General features: G+C 39.8%; 2 protein-coding genes across 3 annotated transcripts in view; one reads left to right on the top strand and one right to left on the bottom strand.

The window, feature by feature from the left end:
* The window catches only part of CUNH5orf58 (chromosome unknown C5orf58 homolog), a 58,580-nt gene extending 39,092 nt beyond the window's left edge, over window positions 1–19,488 (top strand). Inside the window, exons 2-7 of one of the 2 annotated variants that reach the window (XM_027682879.1) lie at window positions 620–684; window positions 2,718–2,797; window positions 17,225–17,335; window positions 17,862–17,944; window positions 18,740–18,833; window positions 19,297–19,488. In XM_027682879.1, coding sequence (XP_027538680.1) covers window positions 17,308–17,335; window positions 17,862–17,944; window positions 18,740–18,833; window positions 19,297–19,403 — 312 coding nt within the window. In that variant the 5' untranslated portion in view covers window positions 620–684; window positions 2,718–2,797; window positions 17,225–17,307 and the 3' untranslated portion in view covers window positions 19,404–19,488. The remainder of the gene's footprint in view (window positions 1–619; window positions 685–2,717; window positions 2,798–17,224; window positions 17,336–17,861; window positions 17,945–18,739; window positions 18,834–19,296) is intronic. The other variant, XM_027682878.1, reaches the window with a different exon arrangement.
* A 1,182-nt stretch (window positions 19,489–20,670) lies between these two features.
* Window positions 20,671–22,221, bottom strand: part of LCP2 (lymphocyte cytosolic protein 2) — a 28,971-nt gene continuing 27,420 nt past the window's right edge. Inside the window, exon 22 of the mRNA XM_027682874.1 lies at window positions 20,671–22,134. Coding sequence (XP_027538675.1) covers window positions 22,012–22,134 — 123 coding nt within the window. The 3' untranslated portion in view covers window positions 20,671–22,011. The remainder of the gene's footprint in view (window positions 22,135–22,221) is intronic.

The following is a 22,221-nucleotide window of genomic DNA, read 5'->3' as shown; positions in this document are numbered from 1 at the left end:
GAATCAGAAAGCTCAACTGCAGAACCAACAGCAGAAGAAAATCAGACTGGCAATTTGGGGTGACTCTGTTTTGGAAGGTCAGTGTGCTTCCAAGGCCTCCTTTTCAAAAAGCACCACTGACATTTCCCACAGTGCCAAGATGGGTCATAATTTCTTATTAATCAGAGTAAACCTGAAAACCACGATCTGTACATTTACAGATCAAAATCCTTCAGTAGCTGAAAAGAAAATTAAAATCTTCCACTCCTGGCACTGTTTTGGCTTCCTTTTCATATTTCCTACACTAACATGAGACAAACTGTGCTAAAACTTCTGTTCTCTACCCTCAGGAAACACCTCTCCCATTATCACAACTCTAATACACCTTCTGCAGCTGCCACTTTGTGTGTGAGAGATTTTTGCTTCATGTTACAAATAGGCTTCATAAAGTAGGAATAGGAAGAAAAAAAAATCATCTAGAAATTGATTCTTTCACTCAGTGAAAAACGAGACTAAAAAATGAATCAAATGAGCTTTTAAAGTATTTTTAAACAAAAGGAATAGATTTCAAGAACAAATTAAATAACGAGCAGATGTGGATTAGTACTTCTGTAAATAAAAATTAACTTCTTATTTCTAGGTACGTGATTTAAGGTTGAAGAGCATTTTCCAGCTATCTGTCTTGTGCATTGCTAAAACACAAAAGTAAGTAAAAACAACTTAATTACATACGTATCTTCATCCATTAGGAAATATTTCTTAGATAGAACAGAAAATGTGCATAACTATCCCTTAAAAATAATGTTTGTTAGTAATTTCCTAATCTGTCCCCCAAATGCCAGAGTGGCTAAATCCCAGAGTTACAAGTATTAATAAAGTTATTTTCTTGCCCCCCTTCCCATCTTTCCCATGATTTTCTAGATTTAATGCACTAATTATATTAAAATAATTTAAGATTATGTTGCATTAGGAATATGTACCTATGAAAATTATTTGCACAAAATAATTCTATTTTTAAAACCCCTTAAAATTAACCTTCCTGACTGGTACTCCAAACTCAGATTCACAATTCTGATTGAAATAACTTCCCCACCAATTCAGCCAGGAAAACAATATTGAAATGCCATATGATCACCTGTGTCAGTGCCTGATGCTATCCCAAGAAATCCCAGGGCTTTCTCAAAGTGAGCTTGGTGGATCCCTGCTCTGGGATTTATAAAATGCAATAAAAAATGACAGAAAAACACAAAGGCAAATCTATTTTAAAATATAATATTAGCATTGTCAACACGAAAGACTTCATTTAAAATATTCGGAATAGTGTCATTTGTTTCGGGGAATGCAAGAAAAAGTTTCAACAACTAACACGCAGTGTTTCTTTGCAAAATAGCCCCGTGCTTGATGCTGAAGCTGAAATGGTTTTTGCCCACTGGTATCTACATTCTTGTAAAAGAAGGTCATTAGCTGCTCCTTTTGGATTACCTGTCTTTGTCTTCACACAACTCAAACAATAAATAAAGGCAGTCTGTTAATATAGATTAGAGGTTAAACTGTTATTTATTGTCGCCTTTTATGGAGAGATCCTATAAAGGTTGTTATTGACCTTCTCTGCCTACAAAATAAGAGGCAGGTATTTATCCCAGGCAATCCATTTGCAATGAAAAAGAAATTATAGTCTTCCGAAAGAGTCATAGGGCAACTGAGCTGCAGTGACAAATCCTGATGAGTAAGAGTTCCTGAATTAACCTGCGTCACAAATTCACATCAGGTTATGTCTCTGAGATGAGGAAAGAGCTGAGAAACTTTAGATTTCCCCCTGCTGTTTTTGAGGTTTTCTTCTGAATGTCTGGGATTTGGTTAGAGCTGAGCATGAGAAAATTATAGAGCATATTCTCATTCCTTTGAGTTTATGTAGTACAGAGAGCTACAAAATAAACAACAGAAAAATTGGCATTCTCTGTCATGTATTCCTGTAAATAGAAACAGCTGAACAAAAATCAGTGTAACAGCCACCCACTTACTGTGCCTTAATTCATTAACAGCAACCCCTTAAATTGGTTTGTGATGGTACTTCTGCAGTGTAGGTCAGAACACAGCTCAGAAATAGCTCTGCAAGGGTTGCTATAACCCTGAAACTATGGAAGTACTTCCTGAACACAGAGTATGGAAGTTTCCTGGTACAATGGATGGAAACTCCTCATCTGGGCATCCTAAATTAGGAGGATGTCAGAAATCCAGACTAAGCCTCCCATAATGCTTAAAAATAGAGAGGAGAGAAAGAAAAAGAATATCTCATAAAAAGTTTTCTCTTTTATAGAGCAGCCACAGTCTTCTGCTTCCTCACCCAATCAGTCTTTCAGGCCCAGGCCTGACCAAATTTTGACTACTGAAAAAGCTGTGAGAGTCACTTCCTCCTGCAACCCTTCCACTCTGCCCAGTTGTCACCTCAGCTGTGACCACACCACAGAGTTACAGGCAGAAGGAAATGAACCATAATGACCTTTGGAGAAGAAATTATATCCATCCAAGACATGGCCTTTTTTCCTATCCCAAGTTAAATATGTGGAAAAATGCTCAGACAAGGCAGCAAAGAAATCTTGGGGGTGGCTGAGTGACTCCTGGTAGTAGAGTTGCACATGATAGCAAAAGCAGAGCAGGGAAGGGAGTGCTCTACACCAGGTAGGAGGTATGTTAGGAGTTACTGTCAAACATTGCTTCTGCATTATGCCTTTGCAAAGGATTCCACAGCTGCCTGGTCCCCTCATTGTTGAGACCTAAACAACCTTTGGACACTGGTTGGCTGCTCAGACTAACACAGGTAAGAGGACAGTTGTTTGACTTCTTGCATCTTCCTTGTTTCGAAAGCAAAATGGTTAGAAAGATTAAAATATTTCAAATGCTTGAAGAAATAAGGGCATAGTTCCTTTCCCAGCTGATGTGTGGGCAAGTGCCCCTGAATTCTGCTGTGCTTAACTGCTGGAGTTTAACTACTACAGTTTAACCACTAGTTTAACTACTACAGCTGAACTGTGTTGAACTACTGTTTTTAACTCTGGTTGGTTTAAAATACTCATTTACTCTTCAGAGTAAACCTCAGATTCTTCAATTCATTAAATAAGACACACAGAGATTAGGTCCTCCTACAATGTTTTCTTACAAATATCTTTACAAAAATACAGGAAAACCAGCCAGGGAACATCACAAGGAAAAGAAGAAATTGTAGTGTAAAAATAAGAGAACCATGTTTTCCAGAAACTTCTGAAACTTTAGGAGGAAATTTTTCTCTGTGAGGGTGGGGAGGCCCTGGCACAGGTTGCCCAGAGAAGCTGTGGCTGCCCCAGCCCTGGAAGTGTCCAAGGTCAGGTTGGACGGGGCTTGGAGCAACCTGGGCTAGTGGAAGGTGTCCCTGCCCATGGCAAGGGGGTAGAATAAGATGAGCTTTAAGGTCCTTCTACCCCAAACTATTCCATGACTCATTCTAAGTTCTCATGACAATTTTTATCTGGAACAAAGAACTGCTATAAAGGAGAGGAGCTTGGATCTGATTGCACTGCACACGACCCTGGAGATAATATAAGGTAAGAACTGGGAGATAAGACTTCAGCTCCACACCAGCACTGAACTGGTGTGCTCCTGCTGACGACCTTGTTCTACCTGAAGGTTTGTTAAGGTTGATGATGTTGCTGTCCTTGAAGTGTGTCCTCTGATTTGGAAAAACCATCTACACATTGGCCAAGTTTCAGCAGTCACCAAGCATTTTGTTTGCCCACTGATTGTTATTAAATATGCCTTCCTTTTAATTTTTCTGCCTTCTTGGAAAATCTCTCATTTGGAAGACCAAAGTTTTTCTTTTTCACTTCTTAGCCTTGGAAAAGACCAACATCTCCACGGGAATTCTTTTCATGATAACACACTGGTTCAGGTTTGTCCTTACTCTTGTTTTCAGACTCCCTAAAGCAGGATCTGCTGAACATCTCCTCATGTTGTTTTTGTTTAGCATGCAAAGGATTTGTTACTTCCCTGCATATCACACTTAAACTTTAAATTGAATCCTGTCTCCAAACACCTTCCAGTGTCCCCCCCAGTTTCTGGATAGCAAATCCTTTATATATTTCATCCTTTGTCTATACACCTCTATTTCCCTCTGAAATATCCAAGCATTTGTGAATAAGTAAATTCCATCTCATTTTTCAAAAGCATATCTTAATTTAGTCAATTTGTGAGCCCTACACCTAACAAGATGTTGACCGAGGAATAAAATAAGCAGAAATACATTAATAAAAGTGATTCCCTTCCTCTAAAGTTGACAAAAGATGTGTTTGTGGTTCCAAGTTTCATGCTAAATAGATGACTTGCACGATAACTTTTTTTTTAGTGTAGAATAGGTGGTGAGGGACATTTAGTGACACAGTGCCCCTTGCTGGGAGTCGTGGGTTACTGTTCCTGATTGTAGCAGTTTGGGAAGCTCCTGGGATTGGTTTCACATTTAATGAGTTCGTTCCTGGGAAATATTAAATGCATTAGTGCTGACAGTAAACACACCCTTGCTTATATCATGGAAATGTTTTAGTACTGGCTATATCAAAACACGTGGATAGGATTGGGAACAAAAGGAAATAGTGTTTTAAGTGAGGTTTTGATACATAAGGTTAATTCTGATGAAGTGTAAATGTGTAAAAATGAGTCTCAAATGGCAATCTGGGCTTCTGTCCTTACTGTGCCACAGGAATCCTGGCTGCTTGTCCCACCAGCTCCCCAGCCACACCATTGGATCCCTGTCAGCTTGAGATTCAAGAACTACACTGAGTTCTTCTCAGCTTGCAAATCATATAAAGACACTACAGTGAAAATCTCGCTTGGAGTAATTCACCCTATCAGTGATGCAAAAGCACAGAATCCATGCTCACATATTTACATGCTGGTTTTGCAGGGAACAAACATACAGGGGAAATTTATATTAATGTACAAAGAGCTGACATTATTCCAATTTTAAGGGGTAGTTTGTTGGATGAGGAAATATGCTCTTGATATAGTTCATTTCAGGTGGTGATCTTGCTTTACAGGAGGCTTCATTTTGCCTTAAGTAGCTTGGATTCATTGATATAAAGAAGTTTTAAGAGTGTAATTAACTTCTGCTGCTGCCACAAAAGACAATACCTACCTCTCATTCTTCTTTGTTTTCTTTATTGAGGACACAGAGGGAAAAATCACTACTGTGAGCCTGCAAAAAAAAAAAAAAGGCAGAACACTGGAATAAATGGATTGCTTTCCTTACACAGGAACACAATCCCTGAAAAATTTTAAATTTTGCCCTGAAAGCCCTGGAAAAGTTTAAATACACAAATCAGATTATCCCATTTTCTTTCCTGTGTTAGAGTCACAGTGAGCCAAACTGCCATGCTCATGTTTCTGGCCCAAATTCTCATTGCTTGAATAGTTATCCACATCAGGGTTGGAGTGAATAGTGTCAGATACAGTCCAACCAACAGGTAAACAACTCACTCCAGAGTGCTTCCATTTACTGCTCACACCATTAAGGCTTGGAAAATGAATAGGAACAACAGAATAGCTAATTGTTAATAATCATATTACTCAGATTTATCCCTTCCAAAAACAATTCAGTGCGTTGTTAATAGGCCTATTAATCAGGTTACCGTTCACAGCATGAACTGTTTGCACTGTCCCAAAATTTTAAGCATCTGACAGGTGTACAGAGCTTTATTTGAAGTGACTGAATGTCCCTTTTCCAGCTGCTGGATCCTGTATCCCTGGATTACCAGTGGTAGACTCACTATTCTGGCAGCTCTGCAGGGGGATGAGGCGTGACTGCACCAGTGACTCTCACTCGCAGTCAAACTTCACCTCAGGCTGGAGAACATTGAGAGGTGGAAATTTAAATGTCTTCTGCATCAGCTGTAATATTTTACCTGCTCATCTTCAGGTTGCCTATTTGCAGCCAAGTAAAATCAAATTTAGAGAGCTTTTAAACCAAAATTTGGACTTATGTATTCCAAGAGCTCTAGAGCTGCACTACACGGAATATTAAAGACGCTTCGCTGCTGCCAGTTCTGCTGCCCAGCAGCAAGGAAAGAGCGATTTAATCAACTGAGAGTGCCTGGGCAAAGTGGTGAATCATGCAACACTTCTCAACAGCGGGCAGTGCCAGTCTGATTAGGCACAGCAGACTCTACAGCAAAAGCATTTAAAATGTATTTTATTGCACCAACTGTTGCCAACAAATCCTCGCTAATGTGATCAAAGTACTAATGAATAATGACACCAAAGTTACTTCTGGCAGCCCTTCCAAAAAGTGACCCAGGCCATGCTACCCAGCAATGCTCACCAGCTGGGAAACCTTTGTGTCAGAGAAACTGTTGAGAATGAAGTAATAAAAACAACCTTGCATGAATCATTTTGGTGAAGTAAATTGACTTTATTTTGGACTAACTACATAATTGTACTTGTGGATATTTTTGGGGCATTTATAGGCTTTTTTTCCAGTGGTACAGTTATCAAAAACAAACTTATGATGGTTAGAAGGTGGACTTCTTGAGGGAAAATCCAACTAGTAGGTAATTAAACATTGAGTATTAGAGAGCTGATGAATTTTTGCTTCACCAAATATTGATGTACAGGAGGGGCTAGGATTTTTTATATATACTCAACACACATTCCTCTGATGAGATATGATGATTAAAACAAGTCAGAGGAGGCTTTTACATTTGTAAATTCCTCCCTTTACTGGTTTTTGTGTTTTTCTCAAACATTTACATTGAAAGTTCTTGCTAGAGGAGGAAGCTATAAAAAGCAGCCACTGGAGCAATACAAGCTGGGTGTTCTAAAAAGCTTGGGCAGTAAAATGTCATCATTTCTTCGGAAAATAAATGTTCTCATGACTTTCAGTGGAGGCTCATTGCTTCCTGTGAGGAATAAGGTGGAATCAGGAGAGCGTGTGGCTGCTGACAGGAGATAAAGTGATGAGCATAAAGCAGAAGCTGAAATGATCCTGAAGTTCAGTGCTCGGTTCTTGGTATCAGCCAAGGTAGCAAAGATCACAAGTTATGATCATATGATAAGGCATAAAGATTATTTATGTGTGTTACTAAGGGATACGTACCAGACAAAAGTAATTATTTGATCAGATCCCTGTTATTCTGTGATACTTGTTCTCCCTCCTTTCTTTTTCCCTTGATTTCAGGGACACACACAGATTTTAACTGCCCAGTTGCCGGAATGACAAAGTACTTTGGCCCTTAAAGGCCAAAATTTTTGCTGTATTCAAATCTTCACTAGCACAAAGCTAAAAAAGGAAAATCTTGTGCTTCTGATTGAACACCATTTTTGTGCTCTCATGGATTTAGTTCAGGGACAGCTCCTTAGGATCCCTCTAGGTCTGTTTTTGTAGGCAAAGCCCAGGCTGAAGTCTGGGACCCACTCTGAGTCCAGGCCTCCACCCAGAGATAGGAACTAGTTTCCCTAATTCTTCCAGTCAAGAGATTTTGTGGCTTCTTGGACCATTTCCTAATTCAACCACTGGCTTTTTTGGCCTCTCTCTCACCTGTGTGAGAACATGATAGGACAAAAAACTGGTAAAATATAAAGAAAGGTGTGATGGTACAGCCAGGGACACGGAAAATCTAATCTGAGGCACAGTAACCTCTGCAGTTCTGTAGCAAAACCTGCTGATTCATTACAACCACAAACAAGGAGCCTGACAGCAGTGAACAGTCTGATTTGTAGCTGCTCATTTTTCTTAAAATTTCCACTGCAAGAGTGTAAATTCAAAAGTAAATGTCTCTGTGCAACACTAATTCAGATGAAAATTACAGGAGGGAGTTGGAGAATAAAATATTGAGATAATTTCGTGCGGAAAAGGTAAATATTTACACACGCAAAGAAGTTTTCAGTTTCATAGGTTCCTCATTTAGAGTTAGGACTTACAATTCCCAGCAGCAAAAAACTTGCAATATTATACATAAATTGGCAATTAATGTCAGAACATTCTTAGCGTTTCCATTTTAATTTCAGTATATCTCATTTAACTTTAGAAGGAAATTTATAACGATTTACATGTCCCAGACGTGTCAAAAGAGATATTAAGCAGTATTAGGTGTTAAGAAATAATCTGCTTTATTTTCATTCCTTCTGAGGACTGTGCAAGGGAATAAAGTGAATGGATTAGGAAATGGGTGTAATACCTGTCAAGTAATGTTATCTGCGAATGTCCAGGAATTCTCCAAAGTTAAACTAACTGTTTCATATCAAATTCCTCAAGTTCTTAAGGAAGAAAGGAACAAAAATAACCTTCTGTTAAATTAGCTTGCAGAGATCCACTTCCAATGGGCCGTTTTTATTTCCTTGGTGTGTCCAGAGCCTAATTCAGTGCTTTGTAAACATGTTGTTTCTGGCTGAGCCCACAATTCCCTGTAGGAAGGATGTTTTTGTGTCTTAAGATGTTTGTGCTGTGCTGTCTGCAAGGCTGACTGACCCTGTCCAGGCATTGCTGCTACTGCTGGTTGTAACTGAGTAAGGTAATTTTGGGAAGCAAGACCAACCTGGCTGTAATATAGAGCAAAGAGAGCACCCCTGTATTTCAGTATTTAATCACACTTCCAGAAATTATACCTGAGATGCCAAAGGAGAAAGCCTCACCAAGTAAGTTTATGAAGGTCCAGGAAACGGTTTTGTCTCCTGCTGAGGGGTCACTAAAGCATCTGCTGGTCTGGAATAGGATATTCTGTTTGCAAGCATTCATATAATATGCAATTCTGCACAGAATCCACAAAATCTGGATTTTAGACTATCTGTAATGAGGGTAGTAGGTGCAGTGTGTAAGTATTAATTACTTCTGGGTTTGCTGAAACCCAAGAAAAGGCTTTATGGAAGCTTTTATTGATGTCACTCTGTAGTGACTTCATTGGAATCCCACAGGAAACATTTTTTTGAGTTTACCTGAGTCACCACACAGCTGCCACAGTCCCAGAGAGCAAAGGGACAGTTGACATTACCTGGTGATGGCTGGAATCTGCTTCTTATCCTGCTGGAATGATATGCAGGTGCATCATGTGCGGGGGTACAAGGAGGTGAGGGCACTGAAGGGGTGCCTGGATTTGCAGGGCAAGTGTATTGCCAGTGTTGCTGACTCTGGACAGCTTCATTTCACATTCTACTCAGTAAAATTTATATATGGTGTTATTTCTTGTTCATACCATTTGAAACTCTTAGGACAGACTTCCTTTATGACCCTTTAAAGCCGCCTCCTGCCTTATTTGGGAAAAGGAAGCACCTCCCATTGCTTTGTGCTATGATGCAATTTGAGTGTATCTGTACGATGCACCCGTCTGATAATCAAATTACCTGACCCTTTTTATGATTTGTCTAACTTCCAAACTTGTTGAAAAATGGACACAATAAAAAAGGATTGCACACCGTTTCTCTGGTTATGTCAGTGCTAATATACCAGAATGCTCAGAAGTGGGGATTGTATGTAACTATAGACATTTTTGTGCCTGATTTGTCATAAAATAATTTCTTTGTCGTTCTAAAGAAGTCTAGTAATGTCATTAGAGATTTCACCTATTTAGAGTTTACAAGAGAAATTATCAATTGTCGGACTGGTTCCTGAAGCAGTCTTCCAAATTCCCATTTTTGTCCTTTTGAGGAGTTTTGGGTTATTTTTCTTTTTCTTGTACAGTTTCAGTGTACAGTTTAAATAATTTTTATTAGAAAAAAAATGAAAGCAGTCGTATCTATGTAAAGTTAATTTGAGCAGGACAGACCCTGAAAAGAATATAATTTTAACATTATTTTTAATTTCTTAGCTATAAACCAAGTTTGGTGAAGAAAGGGGGAGAAAGGCCTCACTTCCCATTTCTGAAGACATAAAATAATAGAATTATTTAGGAAGGAAAAGACCTCAAAGATCATCAAGCCCAACCATTATCCCAGCACTACCAAGGCCACCACTAAACCGTGTCCCCAAATGCCACATCTCCATGTCTGTTAAATCCCTCTAAGGACTGTGACAGGTTTTGATGTCCAGTAGCTGCACAAAGTGATCACAGCTAATAACTCTTTAATTTAGGTCACAGTTACTCCAGAGTGGTCTCGTTCAGATTTGAAAGACTGTCAAACTCCAGTTGAAATAATTGGCTTCACACATTCTCTCTTCTGCTAAAAGAATCTGATCAAATGCCAGTATTTCAGTTTACTTCTTTATTTCAGAACTTAACTTCATGAACAAGGCAGCTCAGCCAGGTACACACCTGATAGGGTCTGTGCAGGCACAGACACAGCCAGGGGACGTGAACAGGAGATTTTCCACCAGAGAAATGCAAAAGCTGGAGTCAAAGACAACTTCAGCAAGGGGAGATCCAGCTCTCCCAGCTGCCACTGTGGTGAACAGAAAGGAAAAGGCTTCCTTTGGGGTTGTTTGGCTGGGCCTGAATTCCCTGCCATGGGTGGCACTGTGAGGGATAAGCACTGACAGCACAGCGTGGGAGCAGCTCCTGTGGGCGTGTGCTTTCCTTCCTCCGCCACAGCCTCCCCCAGGATTACAGGATGAGCTAAGACAAGATGCTATTAAGGCAGTGGCATTAATTATCTGACATCTATTACATACTTGTCATGTTAACATTTGGACTAAACCAGCAGACTCTTCAGCAAGCTCGATGCCGCTTTCCTCTTAACTTTGCCTAACACATCTTGGCTGTGGGAAGGAGGGCATCTAGTGGCTTCTCTCTTGCTCTGCTTCTGCCACTCCAGCTTTCAGATTTTAATGCTGACAGTGGAATTTGTGACACAGTTGTGTTTACATAGTATGAAGGTTGTTGCAAAAATTAAGACTTTTATTTTATTTTATTCCAGAAAGCCAACTTATGAAAAGCCTTAGTTACAGGGAAATGCCAAGTTGAACAGCTGAGGTAGGAATTGGTTCAGGGTGTTTTGTTGTGCCTCCTCCTGGCCATTTCATGAGTTAATCCAAAAAGCAACCTTCTAATAAAGCAACAAAAGTAATCAAGCCTGTAATTTCACAATGATAATAACATTTCCCAGAGCAGAATGTTACTCTTTTGTTCAATTCTCATTTCTATACCTCTAATGCTGATAGGGTGTTTTGTGTAGTAATGTATGCAAGCTGGCAAATGAAAAATAATGTAGATAATTACAATAGAAGCAGCTAATAGAAGCTGTGATATCTACATCTTGTCTCTAACCATTACAGTTTACAGTGTTAAATGAATTTAAATTAGGAAGGGATAATTTGCTGTGTAGCAAATGATAAACTTGACATACTGATAGAAACACTCTCCCTTATATCTCCCTGCAGTATTTCAGGCACTGGGCTGTTACTGCTGTGAAAAGGCAGAGAGATAAAATGGCAGTGGGGAAATATCTATAAAACCAGAGCTGTTAAGTAATACCATCTCAATCAAAAGGGCTCAGGGTTTTCCAAGAGGCAATCTGGAATCACCGGTAGGATCTGGAGACAATTTCACAATTCCTTGCTTTATGAACTCACTTTTCCTGGGTGGATGAGCAAAATCTTCCTGAATGGCATTTGGTGTGTGACAGGATGTAGGGAAGAAGATGTGAGTGCAGTTAAGAGCTAAAAGCAGATATAGTTCTGTGGTTCTGGGTAGCTGATAATGGAGTAAACGTTCACAGTTGCTTCAAGTCCTGTGTCATTTCAGCGGTTTTACTATCAGTGGGAAAATATTTGATGGCATCAGAAATTGCTTTTATTGTGAAATCCAAAAAGCATGAAGAATTTCTAAATACTTCTTGAAAATCTTCCACTCAGCTCATGAATGGATCTGAATTTCACTTTAAAAACCCCTGCAAGAGTAGCTGTGTTTCCAATTCCATTGGCTCAGACTTTGCCTGCCAAGCTTTCATCAGTAGCTGTCCCTTTCCGTGATACATGGACCATGAAGAAAGCAAAAATACCAGTAAATCTCCCAAAGTTCCACTAAGGATAACATTTATGATTAATTTCCCAAATTATCCCACCACAACTTAATTGATATTTACTGTTCATTTTTTTAAAAATTCACCACCCAGTTACCTGACTTCACTAAAAAACCTGAACAGCACAAATGTTATAAATGAAACAGCTGCTGGAAATATGCCTTTATTTTTGCATAAAAGTTATTCGTACCAACTAACCAGTTTCAGCACACAATTCCATCTCTATTAGCATTATACAGGCACTTGTCTTCAGTTATTGAATATTCACATCTTTAACATGTCATATAATTAAATAATACATTTAATAAAATTACAGTTTAAAACCTATTGCCGCATAAAAGAACTTTCCAGATTACCAAGTGGAGTCCTTCCAGAGTATCTGCAAAGCATAAGTTTATGTTGCTTATTGCTTAAAAATAACTTTCAGAAATACATTTTAGAGCAAAAGGAAGCACCTTGTAGGTTCAGCGTTGGAATTTAAACTGCCCCTGCCAACAAGCAGAAGACAAGAACATCCGAGATGTCAAAACCTGCTGTTGTGGGATCTCGGAAAACAGAGCAGGAAAATATTTGCTGGGCAAGAGAGAGAAGAAAACAGGGCTCTGTTTGTCTTCCCCTCCGGGAATTTGTTCTCTGCCTGCTGCAGGGAGCAACAGCGTTGCTGTTCAGGGGCTGCTGGAATGAAACTCAGTATCTCAAAGGGAGAGCAATGAGTTGTGTCTCCGAGCCTGACACCCTCTGCCCGCGGAAATCAGCAAAGCAAAGTGTGCAGGCGAGCCCTTACTAAATTAAGGGCAGGATTTTGCATGGGCTCAGCGGTATTTAGGGGTTTTGTATCAGTTTCTTAATTGCCTCTCGGCTGTGAAAGGCTGCATGGCTTTCCTTCTGTCGGTGCAACATGAGAGGGGTTAATATTGTCCTAATCAACTATTATTTAAAGAGTCTCAAAGAAGTATTACATGCTGTAACATGTAACATGAGGTATTGCAATGTAACATTGTGTGTTGCATAATTTCCTGACGTTTTCTGGCTAAAAACTCCCCAAGCAAACGAGTTTCACTCATTATACTATGTCACAAATATGCATTTTAACCCAGGGTTTACTCTTCCTATTTCCTGAGCGTGTATTAAGGCAAGTCCATTTCTTAGCAATCTTTTCTACCTGTCACTCTTTGTCTCAACTTGGATTGTAACTTTTAAAGACAAATTCTGGCTTTTGTTTTACTCTCTTTGTACCATGATCTGGTCAGCTTTTTTTTTTGGCCGTCAGCATTTACCAGTTTTCATTGCTCAAAACCCAGCCCGTGCTCTAAGGCTTATGAAATACATTATTTTATCAGAAATAACTGTCACATGTCGAGGATGAGTGATTTCTCTGTGTATTGGTTTGGTTTCTGCTTGACTTTCCTTGCAATCTGGATTAACAGTTTTCATACTGAAGCAATGGTAAAAAATCATTTTCCCTTTTGTCAGAGTTTTTCTTGTGAAAGTTTAATAACATACCTTGAAACTTCAAACTCTCCTATTAGACCCACTAGGACATTTTTATGAAAGATAAAGCTTTCAAAATAACAGCAAATGGTAATATTTTCAGTAGACGTTTATATGGCACCTGGGGACATGGTTTAGGGGTGATTATGGTGGTGCTGAGTTGATGGTTGGATTAGATGATCTTGAAGGTCTCTTCCAACCTTGATGATTCTGTGAGTTCCTTATATCTCATCTCCTGTTGTAAATATGACTTCCTTAAAAGACAGACTCTATTAATGTTTATTAATAGATTAATTAACTTTCTTGATGTTTATTAATAGATATTAAAATATTGTTTGACTTTGAAGTCAGTAGATTTTTTTTTCTACTTCCCTTTAGAACATTTTCTTTAAAACATCTTTGTAATCATAAGATACAACATGAGATCATGATCTCTGTCTTTCTACTTCATCTGGGATTATACAGGAAAATAATCTTGTATATCCTTTGTTTTGAAACCCTTCTGTTCAGTGGTTGTGTATTTAACTATTTTATTTTGCCTGAAATTGTAGTCAGAGTAATTTTGCTGCAGAGCTGAGGAAGGCAGTTCTCTAAAGTGATCTGCCGTGTTTTAGTTGCCTGCAGTGCTTGCTGGTTCGCATCATAATCCTAATTTCACATCCTCAAATACTTTTCTAGTCTTCCCAATTTTTTCTCCTCCTTAGAGAACTGGTTTGGCAGTAATTCTGTCTTTATCTGACATCCATAAAGGTGCCTGACCATAACCAAGTGTGTTCTCCGAAAGCCTCCGGGGGCAGAGCTGTTTGTGTGTTGGAGCAGCCTGTGATTAAAGAGAACTTCACTTCTTCAGCTTCACCTCTGTGTATCTTTGCACATAAACCTGGGGGTTTATTTCAGGGAAAGCTGAAACTACAGCTCATAACTGACAGGCTGATATGAAATTGTTGGCAACACTGCTGAGAACACTCCTCTCAGAGGTGTAACTCAATAATTCACACTATTAATTTCACCTTTCAATTTGAAATATTACCTTATAAAGTAACCCAGAAAGTATTTCAGTGCCAAGTAAATTTGACTGCAGAAATTAAATATCTCTCACTCCCTTTTTTTTTCTTCTTAAAAGAAAACACCACGTACAGTCAACTTCCTGCACTTTTGGTCTTCTTGCTTGTTAATATCTCACATTATTGAAGATTGTTTTTAGAAAGGCCTTGCTTTTGAGACCCTCTCTCTTTGATTTGTCCAATTAGTTCTGGCAACTCAGTTTACTGTACGTATCTTAAATATAATTTTTCTGGTCATTTCAATGTTCTGTTTTCCTTCTGCAGTTAAGTACGATGCAAAAGATTATTTATAGGATGTAGAAAAAAACAGTGTAGAAACTAAACTTACATAAACAGGGGCTTATCAGTTGAAGCATTCTGCTTTACAGGTTAGTGAAGAAAATGACACCAATGTTTTCAGGAACTTTCTGGTTACCATTTTACTTTTTTGTACCTATATTTATATATACCTTTGTAGATTCTTCTATACAGAGAAGATATATTGCGTGTTCTTTTGTATGCAGCTATACTTTAGTTTTCTACCCACAAAATCACCAGGTTCTGCTGGACTTTTTCTTTAGGGGCACACAGGAAGGGCACATTCAAATTGTTTGCCCTGGGGTCCTGCAAGAGGTTGTAGACTGAGAGTACAGGAATTAGTGCAGATGTGAAGTGTTTCCTCCTCCGTGTTTCTCATCTCCAGAAAGCCCCACAATCTGAGCAGCACATCATGTTTTCTTTTTGAATCACAGTTTAATTGTGCTTAACCAGAGTTGCAATTCAGCTTCCCCCACAGTCATGAACCAATACACGTAGAATGCTCACTTTTAAAGAAGAATTTGTTATGAAAGTACACCATGAAAAGATAGAGAATGGCAGAGTCAGTAAATGGTAGGCAGCTGACTCCTCTGCCCATCTGCTCTCTACTGCACATCCAAGTCATTCCACTCTCCTCTGAGGTACTGGGAACTCCTTCTCCACTGGGGCCAAACAGCGAATTCAAAATACAGATGAATTCTGAGCAGCAGGAAATGTGGTTTCAGTAAATTAAAGAAAAGTGCTGACTGTCATTCCCATGCTTGGTGTCCCTGGCTTTAAATACTGCAGGGCACACACTGGGGAAGAAATGAGCAGTTCCCAAGTCCAGCTCATTAGTTAGCAGGTTTTGTTGGTTTGAACTCAAGTCAGGTATGTGCATCTGAGGGCAGTGTTTGACTGTGTGTTTGGACACAGCCTAAATTGATAAATCTGTCTAGCAAAGTGCCTCTCTTGTCTTCCTTGAACTGAGGTTCATGATCTGAGCTTTGCTCATCATCAACCATGTAAATTTGCTCCATGTAAATTTAAGTTGATGACAAAAAGGAACCGACTATTTACAAATTAGTTGCTGCAACATGCAATGAGCTCTCAAAGGACAAGAGGAAATTCATGCACCATTCCCCACCCCCCTGACACCTCAGCCCTCTCTTCTCCATTTCTTCTTCAGCCCTTGCAACATTTGTGGTTACATTTCACCTCCCACTCCTAAAATCATAACTCCTCCAGGGCTCCTGCGACCTATTGACCCCCGAGGTGCTGGAAGAGGGACACACCACGGGGCTTTCCCTGCTGATGAACATCAGGCAGTGAAGCCTTTGGGCTGCCCATGTGTGGGGTCTGCACATCCCCCTGCCCAGGTGGCTCCTGCCTGCCCCAGACCAGGGGGCTGTTCCAAACTGGAGGGACCAGCTTGGCCCAGTGCCTGCCAGGAAAGAGCCAGGGCACAACCAGGCTGTGGTGACAGCTGTGTCCTCACTGCTGGTGGAAAGGGCTGTGTGGCTGCTGCCTGCAGACCCCACCAGCACCTGGAAGTGCTCAAGACCAGGCTGGACGGGGCTCGGAGCAACCTGGTGCAGTGGAAGGTGTCCCTTCCCATGACCAGGGGCTTGGAACCAGATTACCTCCATGGTTCCTTCCAACATAAACCATTTTACATGTTGGAGAAGTTTTGGAGGACTGTCTCCTGTGGGAGGGACCACACACAGGAGCAGGGGAAGAGTGTGTGGGGAAAGGAGCAGCAGAGACATGATGAGGGGCTGTGGTGGTTTCCTCAGGGACAGCTCAGATGGCTCCGTGGCATCAGGAGAGAAGCACCAAAATCCCCCTGAAGTTTCTGGTGTCCTGGGATATTTCCTGCCAGGGAATGGGGTGCTCAGAGGGCCTGGCTGTGCTTCAGGAACAGTCAGAACATCCCTGTAGGTGACACCTGGAAGGCCCAGGGCAGCAGCCCCTGGAGCTGAGGGCTCTGTGCCCGTGTGCCATGCGGGGACTGGTGCCCCTGGCTCTGGCTCTCGGCACAGGGACCTGCCCATGGAGCACCCCCAGGACAGGGGGCAGCTGTGTCAGCACAGCCTGAGCAGCCTGGGAAGGACCTGCCACTGCTATCTCTGATTCTGGCATTCCAGCAGGACACCCCTTCTGCTCTGCTGCTTGGAAGGGCAGCCTGGGAGCAGGGAAACCCTCAAGATTTCTGGGGTTGTCTCAGCTCAGGGGGACATCAAAGCTGGTGCCCCCGGGCAGGGGCTTCATCCTCAAGGGAGCCCAAATGAGCTGTGCCCTCACTGTGGGACATTTGGGGGGCACTCCCAGAGGGGCTCAGTGTCTGCCCTGTTGCTGAGCACAGTCTTTATCATTTCATTGTGCCTATTCTGAAAACACATCCCAGGGTGTAATAACGACCCCATTTTCTCCCTTTTTTTCAGTGTTGAAACAGCTCTCTAGTGAGATCACACACTTCAGCTCACCTGAGGGTGTCCTGATCCGTGAGGAGAGAGGAGCAGGAAGAATGGGGGAAGAAAGAGCCCAGGGATCTGGTATTTAATCTCAGCTCTGTCACTGACCAGCAGACAGTGTTTTAAGGTCACTTAAAGAATCTCAGATCACAGTGTGGCCTGGGGGAGATGCCCCATCACAGTCAACACTTGACTACTTTTCGTTTGTGCTTCAGCTTTTCCTTCCATAAATTGATATTAGAAAACAATTTCACTGTCTTTTTAAGTCTCTCAGAAAGCTTTCAATTAAAAAAAAGGCATATGTTTGAGGATTGCTTCATCATTATATACAGGCTTATTCACTATTAGTGACTTCTTGTTTAACTCTTAAAACATTCTGAAATGCTGTCTCAAAAAGAAAGTAAAATAAATAAAATCCAAGATTCTTATTCTTCCTCAAGAAGAATTAAAACTGTTTCACCTCTTAGACTCTACTTTCAAAAAACACTAATGGAAATGAGGTCTAATCATTATAGTTTTCAAATGCTATTATGTATTTTTACATGAGATATATACAAATATATATTATATGCATTAATCCTTAATAATTTGAGGGTTGTGTTTTTAGGATCTTTGGCCTTGGCTGATGAACTCAACATAAAGCCACTGTGTGAAGGGAAGAGGGGCTCAGACAAAGAATCAATGTTAAATGTATGGTAATTCATTTAGTCATATTTCTCAACATGCTGGGGTGTTCCACATAGTGAACGTTATTTATGGATCACCCAGAGTTTTCCCAGACTTTACTTTTAGAATTTCTGAATGATAAATAAAGAGCTTATAACTAGGCCAGAAAACACAATATGTGCATTTCTCTTTCATATTTTTCCTAAGGGAAAAAAAACCTTAAAAGGTTTTTAAATTTGAAAATTCAAATTATACTTAATTCAAACTGTTTCTAGTCTTAATTGTCTCTAGATTTTGGTTGGGTTTTAAGTAAATGTTAAAGGGAGGGAATGTGATTTCCAAAGTAAGCAAAAAGATGTTGATTAGAAACTAATTACCTGCACAGACACCAATGTTTCTGGGCAGGTTGTGGCAGGTTCATTAACACTCAGTGCTAATAGTGACCATTTCCTTATGCACATTGATGTCACATCAGCTCCATCTTGTGGCTGATGATATTACTGGACTCAATTTTGATTCTGCGGGAAAAAGGTCAAAAAACAAAACCGAAACAAATATTGGTGAGGACAGGAAATTGTAGCCAGGACTCATTTCATTGCAGCTGTTTGTAAAAAAAAAAAGTGACAGAAAAACCCCCCTCCCCTGAGTGTTTGGTACCTGCCTGCCACAGTTGCAATTTGCCATATCTAAGTGGATAATTATAAAACAGGGGAAGTTTTAGTAAAAATATTAATTAAGAAAATCAAAGAAAACAATTTCGTGGCTATTTCAATGAGTTTATGAACCCTGCCAGTTATGTTTTGTTCCTCTTTCATACAGGGCACCAAAACCGCTGCTGCTGCGGGGCAGTTTAACCTCGAGGCTGCAATTAAAAGTGTTGACAGAATGTCCAGCGAGCTGAAGAAGCTGAATGGTAACTCTGCCTTCATCACCCAGTTACACGAGAGGGTGTTTAAGGCGTTCTAAGAGTTGTGAAGGGATCAGTTTCTTTTGTGGTGCAACAGTTTTCACGTAATGAAACAAGAGATTTGCTTGTGTTTGGACAAGTTAATGAAGCAGTAGTTACATGTAGCAATAGAATCTTCAGAGTAATTAAGCAGTAGTTACCTGTAGCAATAGAATCAGGTGAATTAACCACGGCAAACACCTGTTGCATAGTCAGAAGTCATTCATTTGCAGAAACACTGGTAGTCTTCTAATACAAGTAGTACTAATCTTAATTTAAATGTCTTGGAGTAAACAAAACAAGGCAACCCATTAAATCTGTGAATGAGTTGATAGACGAACACTTCAAAAAGTGCTTTCTGCAGATGCCCTTCGCTGAGCATCTCCCATTCCGTAAACACCGTGCTGATAAACTGCCCTTTGTCTTTCAGTGGAAAGCCAGCTCCTGCTTTGTGACCTTATTCTTAACTTCAACCATCCTATAAAGGCCAAAGACTTAAGAGAAGCTGAAGAAAAGACGTGGAGTTTGACAGATTAAACATCCATTTTCTTGTGTTGTCTTCTATTAATACTGCTGAAGTTTCTTTTTATTTCCTTTTTCTTTTCCTCTTTCTTTTTCTTCTTCTTTTTTTCTTTTCCTCTTTCTTTTTCTTCTTCTCTTTTTCTTTTTCTTTTTTTTCTTTTTCTTTTTTTTCTTCTTCTTTTTCTGCCTCTTCTTCCTCTTTTTTCTCTTCTCCTTCTACTCTTTCTTCTCCTTCTTCTCCTTCTTCTTCTTTTCTTCCTCTTCCCTCAAAAGACTGAAGGTTGAGCTGTACAATGATACTATGGTTTCCTACACTCAGACTATTTTTATTTTAAACAGAAAATGTGGAGTGGAAAAAGCCATAAGCAGATTACTGATTTTGAGGGGTTTTTTTAGCCCACATTGCCCAAACAAGCCCACCAGGGCTGGAAAGACTGATATAATTAATTAGAAAGGCTGGGAAACTGGGCATGAAGTTTTTCAGTGTGGTTGTCTCCTGTTAAACAAAGACATGTTGGACCAGCACCTAAGATTTGAAATTCCTTCAAGTCAAGTCATTCCTCTTTGTCTCAGTTGTGCTCTGGAAAACTGGATAAGAAACAGTCAGTGAAAGAGGAACTGCAACTGGGCATTTGAGCTGCCTTCCTTGTTCTGAAAAAAAGTGCCAGAGAGCAGATTACTGGAAAACCAAAAGTACTTTTGGTTTTAGTTTCTGTCGTGACTCCCTAATGCACTTGGTTACAAAAAAAGGGCCTAAATACTCCACCCTGAAATCTCCCTGGCCCAAAATTTGAGCAGCCACTCTTTTCATGTAGTTCATTCCAATTAATATTCAATCACACTTTACTTGTGGACATCTTTGAGTGTTTGAACGTTTGGTGTATTTTTTTTTCTTTTACCAGATATATTTATCTGAGTAATAAAACTGTGATTTATTCTACTGGAAAAAACGTGCAGTGCTAGAATTGGTTATGCTGGTATAAATTTCGTTTCTCTTTCATTTGTGAGATGATTTTAAATTGATAAAACACAATTCTGCAGGAGGTATTTCTAAGTTTCTTAAGCCATATTTTTCAAGGCAGTGCAGTGGAATAAAATTACAGCCACCAATTCACAGTCAGTGGTAATATGGGAGATGTTGTTCTCAATTTTAGCATTTTTTAAAAAACATAGATTAGAACTGATTCTCCTTTCACCAGATTAAAAAATATTGAGCCAGAAACAGCTTTTTGCAGCTGAAGAATTTTTCAAATGTTATTTTTCATTTTTATTTTTGGACCCACGGCTGCATGGAAACGAAATTCACTAACTTTGAATTCTAAATATTTTAGAAAGGCAGATAACATTTACAAAATACATCTATTTAAACTGTTTGTGAAATCTGATTGTTATGTCTGAGAAACTCTACAGGTTGTATGGGAAGTATTTGTCTACCTTGAATTTCGGTTCCAGTGTTTCAAGACACAAATGGCTTTAAAGGAAAAAACATGTGACAAATCTACCATATCAAACCAAGGTTGTCAGAACACAAAAGTTATCAGAAAACTGAGGCAAGGAGTTGGATAAATCCCACTTAACAAAGGTGAGGGGAAAACTCTTGGTGCTTCAATGGTCATCAGTTGCAGGTTATATTTTAGATCTGAGAATGTTATATTTTTTTAAAAAACACAGTACAACAGAGGGCAGTGGTGTAAGAGGAACTAAGTTTAGGCTGCTGCTTATGGTTTCTAAGAGCTTTGGGTGTGTTCTGCCAGTCAGGAATCACATGATGACGTGATAAACTCGTGGATGTGCTTCCAGTAAAAAGCAGTTGCTGGATTTAATCAGGAAGACACAACCAAAGGAAGGTCTGTGTTACAGGGGAAAAGCTTGTTCTGAGTCAGGTTAGAGGATGCCAGGAGATCCATAATTCCAGTGTGTGGGATAAAGCCTGGAATCCTCAGTGGTGTGGCAGAAAGTGGTGTCTGCAGGTGCACAAGTTCTCCAGAAAACTGTGAAAAATCCAGTTTCACACCCAAGTAACCCAGACACAAACCCCAACAGGCACCTGCACATCTGGGGTGGGAGAGACTTTTGGTGTCACTGAAACCTGTGTGCCCTTCAGATCCAGGCTGGAGCCACAGCCTTTTCACAGAAGTGGACATGGTTGGATTTATTGGGGAATAAATACGCTTCTATTGTCTTTTGTCCACTCCTCAGCTTTGGCAAGGTTTGGGTCTACCTCGTATCACTTGAAGTAACATAATTGCTGCTGCAGTTCTCATCCAAAAAAAGAGCTTAACGTTTTTATTCTCCTATGACAGCAGAGGTTTGTATGCATATTTATTCCTGGATCCTCTAATTTGGTGTGGAAATAATTTCAAGAGGATATACACATCTTGGAAAATAAAAAATTCTCAGGTACTGTATGATTAGTGAACAGTAACAAACACATCATAGGAAAATCACATTTAAAGCATACTGCATTTAAAGGCATAATTAAAAAATAACATAATCCTTTTTCCTTGAAATGAAATGATTTTTAATGACTTCATGATTTTAGTTTGCTGAAAAAGGAAGTATCTTCAAGTTTACAAACTTCACTAGGCTTCAATACAATGTGTGATCTTCATTAAGATCTTATTTAAATATGTCCTGCAGCATATTTTAACATGCACTGGTTTCTGGAACCTCTGTCTTTTCCATCAATCAGAAGAAGGGGTGTCCTTTGGAAGTGGTCAATGATATCTGCCACAGAAGAAAAATCCTGTGGGATGGAAAAAATGAGACGGCTATGGCAGAAATGTCAGAATTATTAGTAAGGAGTACAACCAAAAGAGGTTTTTTAAACTCT

Source organism: Neopelma chrysocephalum, unplaced genomic scaffold (assembly GCF_003984885.1).
Source record: "Neopelma chrysocephalum unplaced genomic scaffold, ASM398488v2 Primary Assembly neopelma1_63, whole genome shotgun sequence".
Classification (NCBI taxonomy): domain Eukaryota; kingdom Metazoa; phylum Chordata; class Aves; order Passeriformes; family Pipridae; genus Neopelma; species Neopelma chrysocephalum.
Note: the sequence above shows the minus strand (reverse complement) of the source record. Positions and strands in the feature narration are given on the sequence as shown.